The sequence below is a fragment of the Amphiura filiformis genome, chromosome 13 (assembly GCF_039555335.1).
Source record: "Amphiura filiformis chromosome 13, Afil_fr2py, whole genome shotgun sequence".
Classification (NCBI taxonomy): domain Eukaryota; kingdom Metazoa; phylum Echinodermata; class Ophiuroidea; order Amphilepidida; family Amphiuridae; genus Amphiura; species Amphiura filiformis.
In genome coordinates this window covers 63,982,540-63,995,849 of record NC_092640.1, presented here as the reverse complement: position 1 = coordinate 63,995,849, position 13,310 = coordinate 63,982,540, and the positions used below count along the sequence as shown (strand labels likewise).

Genomic DNA, 13,310 nt, shown 5'->3' with positions numbered 1-13,310 from the left:
CCCCTCGTATCAAGGATCCCACCCACCAAGTTTGGGCCCGATCAGACAAAGTTTGAAATCCATGACCTTTGACCTTAACATAACATAACAACGGCGCTTGATATAGCGCAATACCAAAAACATGAACATTGCGCTTTACAAATATACAAAAATAACAACAGCAAAATACATTAGAAAATATACGTTTTATGACCCTTTTTAAAAGATTCAACTGTGAGAGCAGTGCGAAGTGTAGCCGGTAACTGGCTCCAGAGGGTTGGACCAGACACACTAAATGAACCATCATCAATTTTTCTCTTACTCCTGGGGATGACAAGCACTAGTGGAAGTTTTGGATGAGAAAACGGACATTTTGATGAGAATCGGCCAAAATGGTGAGAATTTAATTTTCTCATTCCCTTGGATGAGAAACTTCCTGGTGTGTGTGTCAATCATTATTGTCTTATTAAAACTGGTGACAATTGCTAATCCCCGATTATTATTTTCTCATCCAAAAGAATGAGAAAATTAAATTCTCACCATTTTGGCCGTTTCTCATCAAAATGTCCGTTTTCTCATCCAAAACTTCCACTAGTGTATGCTGGCTACGTTGGACATACAGCTGTAACTTACCTTAACTGTGTTTCTGTTGAATATTTTGTCGAGCTGGGATCCTTCGAGAAAGTGTTTGTCGATGAGTTTCAGGATATATTTAAATATGTTGGTAGCGACATTCTTGCTGTACGGTTGTTTAAACCAAATAATGTTGCGTCTTCGGTTTCGCGTCCTCTTAGGTCTGTTTTCTGTGTAGGATAGATTTTCGGAGTATCAACTGGATCTTAATGTGTCGTTGTATACGGTTGGTGCGTCGTTGAATGCTTCTATGCCGTACAAAATGCCCGATATGCGTCTGCTGACAGAGGCTGGTTGGTTCTTGATGATTAAAGGCGGATGGTTGGAGTCCTTGTGGATGTACGTATACTGGCCTGTTGTTGGGTTTGCGGTATGGATAGTACTTACCATTTGTTTAGGTTGAGGATGATGTCAAGGAAGTTAGTTACTTTCAGATTGCAGTCGACGGTGGTTTTTCGAAATGTCTTAGCGATGTTTTCCATGTTCGGTCAGCTGCGATGCCCGATGTGCTTTTGATAAGTGCAATCCGTCGTCGCGGTAATGTCCGATGTTCTTCTTGTCAAGCTTTCGCGAAGAAACACACCAGGATCTCCAAGCAAGATAATGAAATAATAATGCACTCCAAAAAGTCGTTGCTTGTCGACGAAGGATCTCTGTGGGCTAAGAAGAACGACATGAGCGTATTTGACGTCACTATTGGCAGCTATGGCAGCGCGGAGATTTTTTGAATTAGTCCGGCTCTACATTCTCAACACGCTATCCCGGAAGCTTGACAAGAAGAACACAGGACTTAACCGCGACAACGGACTTGCAGTTATCAAAAGCACATCGGCGAACACTGAAAGACATTGCTAAGACATTTTGCGACTTAGGCTTAAAAATCAGCATCGAATGCAATCTGAAAGTAACCAACTGCCTTGACGTCACCCTCAACCTGAACAATGGTAAGTACTATCCAAACCCAACGGCCTGTATACACATTGGCGTAGCGTGGGTCATCACACTGGGGGGGGCACCGACCATGATGGGGGGGCACAAGCGGGTTTTCGGCAATTTTCCTATGGATTTAAAAAATTTCAGAACGATTAGGCGCCACTGAGTATACATCCACAAAGACTTCAACCATCCGCATTTAATCATCCAGAACCAATCAGCCTCTGTTAGCAGACGCATATCGGACATTTCGTACGGCATAGAAGCATTCGACGACGCAGCACCAGTATACAACGATGCATTAAGATCCAGTAGATACTCCGAAAACCTACCCTACACAGAAAACATACCTAAGAGGACGCGAAATCTGAGACACAACATCATTTGGTTTAATCCACAGTACTGCAAGAATGTCACTACCAGCATCGTTAAATCTTTCTTGAAACTCATCGACAAACACTTTCGCCGAAGGATCCCAGCTCAACAAAATATTCAACAGGAACATAGTTAAGATATTTTTGCTTCGGATATCAAAACCGCTAAGCAATACAACAAAAAATTTGGAAACATATTGATTTCATGGTAGGTTTCAATAATAGATGAAAAAATTAACAAAATTGGATTGGACCACATCCAGAATTTTCATTCGGTTATTTTTCTCTGCCGGGATTGGACCACATCCAGTATTTTCATTCGGTTATTTTTCTCTGCTTGTGCATTTTTAGGAAGTGGTAAGATCAATCTACATTGGTCTAATCGCTGATTGGCGCCGAGTTTTTAAAGATCAGATGCTTATACTTCGTACCGAAGACTGGCATCGACACAAGGAACTCAATATATTACCGAGAGTCTTCCGATTTTTGGGAGTAGGTACGTGTATACATGTAAATTAAAAAAACCCCAAAACAATGAGTTATTGGTTTCGCGGGAAATTCAATGTGCGTAATGAGAATGTGCACACAACGATAGACGTCATCAAGGGTGCAACTAGACTTAACTTCTCTGTAGTCCACTTGCCAATTGTGCATACTCTGCCCTGACTATTACATTTAAACATAAAACTCTGATTTGTAGTTTAATTTGTGTACAATCTTTTGATCTTATCTTTTCAGTCACCGTATTCCCTCTGTTTACTAGCTATCCAAGTAGACTACTTACTTGGGATTGTGGTTAAAATGCTCTTGTGTCTATGGAAGGCCTGTCAGCTTTCTGACCTACTAAAATTAGCCATGATGTACTGCATCTTTTATATGGATCTGGCTCGTGATTGGTCGCCCAGATCTCTTGATAATTTTTAAAAATCCTCCGGACACGCGCCATTATCACTAACTATAGCGTACACAACTATCTGCGGCGCTTTGCGTTAGTGCGAAAGTTAAACTCCCACTTGGTGCATGGACGTACGTATAGCGCATCTCGTACTTCCATGATTGGTGCTTGGATTGATAACAAATAGATGTAGATGGCGAGTATGATTGACAGTGTGTGTTAGGGAAAAAGTCATAAGGCCTATAAAGAAGAAAAATTCTCAAAACAGTACCTGCCGGGAAACGAACCCGGTCCGCTAGATCATACGTTCAAACATGTAAACGACTTCACCACGGGTATTTGGCATAACAGGACTGTATTTTTTGAGGATTAGATGAGGAAGGAAGCGTCGTGTTTTACATGTTGTGAAGAAAACTTACCTTTTCGCTGATCACAAGAAATGAAAAAAATATATTGTTTTACTTGAAGACATTTTCCACGATAATTTTTTTATCCCACAGCTCCACTCAACGAAAATGAATTACCACAGATGACTGACATTGATGAAAAATTTGTAAAAAGGCATCAGGTCACCAAGAATGGAGAGAGTACTCACGGATCTATTTTACCTGAATCTAGACAAATGATGGACAAAATTTTCGAACCTTACAATCGACTACTTGCTGAATTTTTAGGAGATGACAGATTCTTATGGAGACAGTAGTTATTAGTAGAAATAGGTAAACGTGCAACAAGAGGCAACAACGGAACTAAATATTATGTTTACGTATGTTTAATCTTTAACTACAACACGTATTAATGATAAACAATAAGCAGTAACGATATAAGGTGGTTTTTGTCGCATTGAACAATGTTGAAATAAGCCTTATTTGCATCGCATCTTACAACATGCGCGTATTTTTTGGCGGGCGCCAGCCACCCGGGGTAAAAGCAAGGGGCGGCCAAAATGAAGGGGCGGCGGAAGAAGCAGGGGCGGCAAAAACAGGGGCGGTAAAAACGAAAGGGGCGGCAAAAAGAATTAGTAAATAAAAAAGGGCGGAAAAATTTGATAAAGCATAAAAATTTTGAAAAATGGTACTCTACATAAAAATGTGCTGCTTTTAGGGCGTTAGCGCTTGAAACCGTTTTTTTTTGCTCTTCACCATGTTCACTTTTTCAAACGACCGAGAAAAAAATTGGGTCAACCTTTTTGGGCTTTTGAGGAAGGGGCGGCAAAATTGAATTTTCTTCAGCCCCCGGGATTGGGGCGGCCACGGTACGCCACTGTTACAATGAGCAGTTATTATCGTTTCACACAACGACGCGTTTGTTTCTGTGGTAACGTAGCTCGGGGAGCAAATCCTGGTTGCGATGGTCATTGTGGAATGTCTAGGGTGTGCGCTCTTGAAGCTGCAAAGTTCATGTGTTGTTGTTAAATGGTTTTTCTCGAAATACGTATTTTGCAAAAAACGTCACTACCCATCAAACACAAAACGTTTTACAGAAAACGTTTAAATGTCGGGTTATATAAAGATATAAAACGTTTTAATGACGTTCAGAAAATATATTTGAAAACTTGCTGCAAAACATTCAGATCAGATCAGATCAAAACAGTCTAACATAATAGTTTTAAGAGTTGACAAAAATATTTTACAATAAAATGTCGGAAACATTTTTAAAATGTTGTAATCGGGATAACCAAGTGCACATGAGTCCTTGGGCCGCGTTCATAACATTTCAAAAACATTTTTGTGTTTGCTGGCCATGTGATACTTCCGATGCTTATGTTGCAAACCGTCTCATAAATTTAGGCCGCCTTAGTAATAGAAACCTTTCTTTGCTGAAGGCTCAATGTCAATAACGCCTAGAAAAGTTGCTTTTTGCCTCGGAGAAGTACCGTAATTGTCCGCCATTTTTCTTCGATTCCTTTTCTCCGATGAAGTCACCAGAGGAATATCTCTTTTTTGTACCACAAACTAATCACTGGCCATGGAGAGTTTGATGGACAGAATCGTCAAACGCAAACTAGTTTTCTTATTTCCTATTGTATTATAGCCTCGCGCTTCCCTTTGGTACTTCCCGATTACCAACCAAAGAATGTTAGGGGCATCATCAACCTCGTGGTGATGGTAAGCTTGTCTTTTTTATTTTTTTATTTCAAAGTGTATTTACAATTCGGTGGACTGTCCAAAGTCAATTTTAAGTGTATACTACAAAATTCAATGCGCACCTTTCAAGGATAAATATCGCCAATGAAGTCATATCAAGAGAGATCACAAACCTGCAAGGCCCCAGCACGAACCACTTCTCTCTCGATCCCGGTGCGGCTCTTGAATACAACCAAACGCAGTCCACCACTGTTTCGATATTTCGCTTGCTCGATACGATGATCACTTATAAAACAAAGATTGACTTGTGACTTTCAATAGGGTTAGCGTTTAATAAGGCAGTAGGGTTCTTCTTCTCTTCTTCCTTATAAGTGCCTCCCTCATATGTATGAGTATTGTCGCACTGCGTACAGACAAGCTGTACTTATTTTTTACTCTGGAACCTAGAGTAGATGAGTGTATTTTTGAAGTACAGTCAACATGACCGGGATGATCCCCTGCTCTTTTCGAATAGCCTGTGACGTTCTTTAACGTGCACACTACATTAATGTGAGAAAATTGCATGTACACGGGACCGACAGCTTAAAGTGCCCTCCGAAGCACTAAGCAAGTAGAGTGAAGTGTCTTGCTCAAGGACACAAAGAGCCGGACCTGGGATTCGAACCCTTGACCCTTGGGTTCACAGTCCTATGCCTTAACCGCTAGGCCACGCTCTCCTCACTAGGGGTCGGTGCTCAGTCACGCCGACTAAGTCAACGGCGTCTCGGAGCATTTTGATGCCTCTCCTGCGGCTTGCAGTTTCAAGCCGCAACACGCCGACGAATTAATACAGTGTAGTCATATCACTGGTTGCGAATTCGCGAGCAGTTATGGGTATCGAGTTCGCAACATCTTGCCATCTTCTTGCTCTGCGGTTTTTCATTCATTACTCGAAACCTTTATATTAATGTTTATTGTAGTACTTACTTGAGTTTAACCAACGTGAGCAATTTGCGGATCAGTTGATATAAACCATCATTCATCAACTCAGTCAAGGGCAGTAATTTAGCCGGTTGCGAAAAATGCAGGAGTTGGTCCGATCAAGCCGATGAACGTGTGTCTGAACATGGCTTTTTATCGGGCAGACAACACATTTTGTTAGTGCATATTATCGCAACAGTATTTCATTTCTCAGTAGAGCTGCATCGGCGTGGGTCTGCGGCTTAATCGGCGAGATTGAGCACCGGGTCCCAAGAGGCAGGGATTATCGTGTCGAACAAGTACATGTAGCGGAGACAGTTTCAAACAAACGCAGGCTGATCATCATCATCACCCCATATCGTCCCACTGCTGGGCAATGCCTCTCTCATATTCTGCCAATATCTCTTGTCTCCTGCAATTCCTGACTAGGCTGATAGTAGCTGACCAGCTCAGCTCCTGATGGACTAGCGCACAGTGTCAACACCCTGTATTATAAATATTTTTTCCATACAGCTCAATACTCCGTTGAAATCAATATTCTATTATTGACACAGATAAAGAAAGTTTACATATGCATTGTGTTATAGGACGTGCACCTGGAACTTAACTAAATGGGCTAAACGCGTTCCGTTATACCTATAAAGTATAATTGTCATTCTCAAAATTAAATATATCTCAATTTTTACATTGGATTTCAAATTTGTTTACGTTAAAAATGCAGTAAAAGATATCCACAGCAAGCTGCAAGGCCCCGCTAATTAGTGTACTGCTTTTCGAGTGAGTGTACTGGAAACAAAACCCTGGTTTTACATGAAAACTAATTTTTTTCTTGTAATAGAAACATCATATGGGGTACTAGAGCATGCACAAATCGTAATAATGTGTAGAATATAGAAACGCTGTGGTATCTCATATGATAGTCATGGTATGCTTAGCCTGAGTCGCTCGGCCTATCTCGAACAAAATCGCGATGTGTAGCTGTTAAAAAACGAGAGGATTCGCTGTACTATCACGGCAATTTTTAACACGAAGATATAGGGATGATGACGATGTGTAGCGAAGGCAAGTTAATGGATATTTCATCTAACTTGTTGAACCTGTCTTGTCCTCCCAGTGAATTTGCTGCCGGAAAGTGTTACTAGCAGCAACATAACACCGTGAAGCGAGTTGGTAATGATGAATACCCACCACAATGTTTCGTTATCAAGGAATGATGCAAAGAAGCCGATGGTCCATGTGATACCCATTAAGAGCTGAATCTGAAATATTTAAAAAATCAAACATGTGAAAATAGAAATGATTGTGTGATGGAAGAGAAAATAACTTCACTATTAGAATATATGTTAAAATTTTAACCAACACGGGAGTACCAGGTGAGCCACACAATTCGTCGACCGTATCACATACTGACGTATTTGCAAAATACGCATTTCAAGAAAATCGAACTTGAAAATCTAGCGATTTTCATTTGCTGCATAGTCTTGATTAAAATATTATTGTCGATTAAAACCAGTTTAACAGTAATGCAAATATACCATATTTTCAATATAATTCACTTATTCATTCACTATCAGAGCATAACGTATTCTGCAAAAAATCAATATTGAATAAAATACGTCACTATGTGAAAAGGACTAATGTCAATTTCGCCGGTCAAATGACAAATACGTCGCGCAAATACGTCGGTATGTGAAACAGTTGCGCAAATACGTCAGTATGTGAAAAGGACAAAACAGCAATTTTGCCGTGCATTGACAGAGTCGCGCAAATACGTCGCGCAAATACGTCGCGCAAATACGTCAGTATGTGAAACGGCAAATTCTTCAAATTGCAGATACGACATACTGGGCTTGCGCAGTATAGGTGATCGGCAAATACGTCGGTATGTGATGCAGACATTTCAAGGTTTTGTAAATACGACATAATTTAATTAATATCTTACTAAATAAGCCACTTTGAGGCATGGTTTTTGGTGAATATATAGAGTAGAACATAACAAACTTACATGCCAATTTTCTCAAAAATGTTAAAAATGTCGAATACGTCAGTATGTGATACGGCCGACGAATTGTTGGGTAGAATTTTAACCATCAATTTTAAACTAATAACGTGTGTTTAGAATAATTCGGTATATTTAGGTCATATATCACTGGCGATAAAGTACTTTAAAGAGGTTAGCAATTATTTTAAAGCGTTACGATTTGGTAGTTCACAGCATCTTGTGAGTGGTAATGAGCTTTGGCAAAAATTGCACTGATCATTTCATAGCGAGTGTGTAGAAGAATTCAAATATTACAAATATACTTTTGTAGGTCCCTTTGGTGGTTCTTGAGTTATGTTGTAAAGAGGACTGACACAACAACACTTTTGTAAAATGTACATAACTCATTAACAGCAATAAATCAAGCAAGTTTTCAATATATATGATTTGTAGAATGAACTTCTGCAAACATTAAAGTGTTATTTTTCAATAATATATTGATTTAGATAATGAAAATCGATTTTTTACTGCTTCGACCAACAAGACCTCATCTACCCTTAAAAACATATTTTTGGAAACTTGGTGAATTGAATCTGCTTACCTTGAAACAAAGTAGAAGGTCTCTGAAAAATGTGCGGATGGTTTCTTGCCGCTGTTGTAGTTGCCTAGATCGTCTTTGATTTCGGCAGGCTAAGCCTACAGTGACTGAAAATAATCCGGTATTAAACGCGAGAAAAATACCAACTGGCAACCCAAAAGCCCAGAAATTGCTAACAGAATCAGATATCCAGCATGGAGAATTTGCACCGTATACTAATGACGAATGGATAAAGTGAAAGCAAAGAGTTATAACAACGACAACAAGTGGCACACCAAAACCAAAAGTGGGAGCTACATAGCGGCAAACAGGCTCGGACTCCCAATCGTTGTTTCTTCGCATTGCACCAGGTTTAAAAATGTGAAATAAGGTGAACGCAATGACTGTCATCCATGAGAAAGAACCAAGCCAGCTGTAGTGACTGAGTAATCCTGAAATTACACATAACCAGCTTGGAAATGAATTATATGCCGAAAGTGTCGGCAAAAGTTGTGCGAAAAAAAGCAAGACACACAAAATCATAACGCAACGACCGTGAAAATTACGGAGACTGCTAAAGCAACAGTGTAAGGCAAATGTTATGGTAAGTCCACATAGTGACAACCCGGTCCCTATAGTATTTGCTAAAGCAAGTTGACCAGAATAGGCAAAGAATTCATTTACTTTGTGTTTCGTAAGGTGGTCAGCGCAGATCTGAACTCGGCCATCAGGATACATCATATACTCTCCTTGTTCAAAGGAAATGTTCCCAAATTGGATTGCTCTAGACTGGTTCTCTGTCCAGGTCACGGTGTAATCATCTGCCGTAAGTGTAATCAAAGTACAACGTAGGGGATGGACAATCTCACCACATACTTGGACGATTTCTTCTTTCATAATTTCGCTTCTTAGTACATCGTACTTATATATTACTTGGTGGAGAGTGAATTCAGGAAGAAGATATTGTCCATTATGCAAGAACGCCGCCGCAACGTGAGTAACATTCACTAATATGAACTGACTCGCATTGCCACTAAACCAACTTTTCTCACAAGTACCATTGGAAGGGAAGTGACTGCACATGAAGGTGTAAACAACATGTTTGTGTATGTTGTTACAAACACTGAAGAGCTCACTACCCTGAAATATTTCGTCTAATACACCAACGATATTACATGTCGAATTACTTTGGAGTAAGTATTTATCCGAATATGAGCCAAGGTTACGGTTTCTTTTCCAGTTTGATGTGTTGCCAGAAATGTTGAGGTACTGTAGAAAACACAAAATGTTCTCGTCGTCGACCAGGTCGGCAGAGCGCTCGGATGGTTTATCATGTTCAAAAAAGATCCAAGTCAATTGTCGCTGACAGCACAAACCTTCCGTGACTGCACTTGTACCAGACACTGCGACGATGCATTCGCTTTTGTTGTTAAGTATGTAACCTGGTGAACATGAAAGTGATCTACATTCCTGAGTGTACGGATCGTACGTGGTGTCCGTATCTGCGCAGCGTTGAACGTGCTCGTGTGAGGTTGGTGAGTTTTCTTTAAACTTCCAAATTCTCTGTAAAACAGCCGAATTTCTTCCGGCTATTCCAGGACATGGGTATAAACTGTTGACGTCGTCAACGCCATTGCAAAGGGCACAATGATGGTTCTTATAACTCTCTCCATGGCTTGTACACACATGATTGGAGTACGCCTCGCATAATGTGACTATGGACTCGTTTACGTTGGATAATGAAGGACAGGGTGCAATCAACGACGGAAAACAAGACCGTAAACGTTTGCCTACGCTTCCAAGTTCATACTGGCTTCCACAAATTCCGGAGCTTTCCTGGTTTACTCTGGAGAATGTCGAATCAGGATACTTCACATCCCAAGGCTGAATATCATTCAAATCTTTACCATTACAGAGAGCACAGAAGAGGTTTTGAAAATTGTCACCATTTTGATCAGACACAGGCCATTCCAGTTGAAGTCGGTCTGCTGCGTTCTCATAGATTGTCGGCAAATGTTCACAGCGGTGCGCTATGAACTCATTATGCCAGTTTGCAGGACATCTACCCACGAGCATAACAAAAGCGAAGTTAGGATAGTCACGATCAAGTGGGGCACAAGTAAACAAGGCTGGATCAAACATTCCCGTCTTGACTGATGTAGAGAGACAAATATCATGAAAATCATAGCAACAATCCTGGAAGATATCACACTGAGGATCACAGCGGCATGTGGCAAATCCAGGTTGGTAACCACAACGTCCTTGACAACTGGTATCAGGAGTTACTAGAATAACTGCATATTTGTATTGAACCTCTGAAAAGGAAAATGCGAAAAGGAAATTATAATCATGTTGCAATCAAACAATGGGCTGATACAGTTGAATTATAAGTGGAACTTCAGATACTTTACTTGAAAAATCATTACCTTACCTCCCGGTATGTGCTATCCCTAATACACGGTTGTTTGATGGGATCATTTATTAGTTTTTCAAGCAAAACATCATGCACAACCACATTAATTTTTAGGCTTAAACAGCTAAATGTGATATCATGCTAATGTTTACAGATGCTTTTGAGTCATTCTCAACTTTAATTTCCTTGTTTAACCAAATTATTAACTTTTATAGCATTTTTAAAGCTTATTCGGATATAAAATGTATCTATTAATGACAAAATTGGTGGCGCTATTTAGTAACTGGATATTACTCTTTCAAGCTTTTAATACAAATAAATCCTTTTATTGTTTGATAAAATATGTTTATAAAATTTCCTTGTTGCTTGTTTCAACTATTCCAGCTGCAGTGTAATGGCAGTATTAATCACTTACCCCTTGCAAATAAAGAAATATGATTTAGGATAAATAGCGCCATCTATAGTTTGCATTTAGTTAATAATGAAGCCAATTCTATATACATCAAACAACCGTGAATAATCATAGATCATACTCCTTAATCCTACCCATAAAACATAAATATAGATGTAGGCATTTATGTAATGCCTTAGATCCGTAATGGGCTATTCCATTTAATATTCACACCCCCTGTGGAAGATTTTGATAAAATCCATGCTCCCCTTGCATTGTGGCTTTACCTAAAGTCTGCACAAAAAATAACTCAGCTGTTATAAATACGTCTATAGATTCAGAACTAATACATGTAATTGTTTTCACAATATTTCAACATAGTGAGAAGGATGATTTATTTACGCGCATTTTGATACCCCATTTGTCCAATTTTGTTCAATATTGACAATACAGCATGCAGCAGTGTTTTGAAAGAAAAATACCCCAATTTAAAAGTTGCAGTTATAGTCTGTTGGCTTGTGCAAAGAAAGCAAATTTTTGGGTAGATTCTGGGCAACCATGTTTAAACACATCTAGAAACATCACTGATTAAGAAAAAAGTGGGTGCCAGTTTTTCCATTAACATTTAGAGCAGCCATTTTGAATTTCAAAATGGCCGCCAATTTTTTTGGAAAAATTACCAATTAACCATATCTATTCATTCAAATGTCATACAATATTGACTATATTCAATCTAAATTTATATAAATGGGTCAACGGTTCATTGAAAACAAAACAAGACTCCTAGAAATACTCTACATTAGCAAAAATCCAAGATGGCCGCCATATTTTAGACTCTTTTACGTAAAACGCCATAACTTTTGAACCAACGGACATACATGTATGAAGATAATTTAATGACTAACCATATGTTTTTGGCATATTGGGATTACTGGCAATGCATCCGCATCATCTGGGGTGTGTAGGAGAAAGTTATAAGCTGACCATAAATGCACTTGTTGCATTTCAATGCATTCCTACCAATCCTTCGGGTTCTTGGGTGGTTTCTGCAAATTCATGTGTGCTTGAATCGGACAAACCAGGAACTTCAAATTCAACGCCAGGCAAGTTGATGTTTGTTGACGAGTTTCCTCTGTTACAGTAACGAGCTATCATCCAAGCAAGGTCATTGACTTCGTACATCGTACATCTTATCATATACGCCCATCTTGTAGCTGGCATACTGGCCCACGTTAGTTACTGCCTTGGATCAGCTGATTAAATTGAACGCAGTTGTGTCTGGAGCAAGCAGTTAACTATCGTTGTGACTTTAGACATGGATTTATACAAGAGAGTTGTGAAACTCAAGTATCTATTCCAGAGTTCAAGAACAAGTGGGTGTTCAGCCCAGGAGCATTCCACACAGTGATCTGTGCACTTAGGTGCTTGGGAAGGACAATTGAAGGTAGCGGTCTTGACGATGCATAGCAAGAAGCAGATCTGTACAGTAGCGTGACTGTATCACAGATTTTAAATGGCAATCATTACAACAGAGCGATCGAAGCTCACCAGTTTTAACTGAAACTCTTCAGGATCTCTTCGATCTCTGGTTAGAGGAATTCCTTGAGGATCACCCCGTTGTACGTGACACTCTGGAAGCCAGCGTTAAGCAGCTGACTGAAGCATTCAGAGATAGGACAGGCGTTGCAGAAGCACACCAGGTATTCTTAATGGAGATAGAATCCTTGAATCTTGAGAAACAGACCCAATGTATAAATGGGCTAGGATGTACATGCGACAGGTGAAGACACTGTTACAGTTCCAAAGGGTTATACGGGAAGGTAATTGGCACCTCTACTTGGCATGGAGCATCTTTGCAAGAACTTCTTTGCCTATTCCAGGCTAGATTATGAATGTGAAACAATGACCAGTGTCAGCACTCAGGAAGAGGCGGACACTCTTATGATTCATTATGTTATAGAAGCTGCAAGCAATGGAATGAATGGCCATTAGTGGCCACATTTATTCACAAGACACAGATGCGCTACTTTTGGCCCTACGAAGAACACCACTACTTGACAACTATTCGGCGCTAATCATGGGAACAG

The 13,310-nt window shown here is 39.8% G+C and overlaps 1 protein-coding gene across 1 annotated transcript; it reads right to left on the bottom strand.

Moving 5' to 3' along the window:
• Nucleotides 1-6,589: 6,589 nt before the first annotated feature.
• Nucleotides 6,590-12,444, bottom strand: LOC140167833 (adhesion G protein-coupled receptor E2-like). The gene is made up of 3 exons (XM_072191124.1): nucleotides 12,244-12,444; nucleotides 8,444-10,732; nucleotides 6,590-7,120 (listed from the first exon to the last, which is right to left on the bottom strand). The coding sequence occupies exons 1-3, from the start codon at nucleotides 12,442-12,444 to the stop codon at nucleotides 6,941-6,943; spliced, it is 2,670 nt and encodes an 889-aa protein (XP_072047225.1). The 3' UTR covers nucleotides 6,590-6,940.
• Nucleotides 12,445-13,310: the final 866 nt, after the last annotated feature.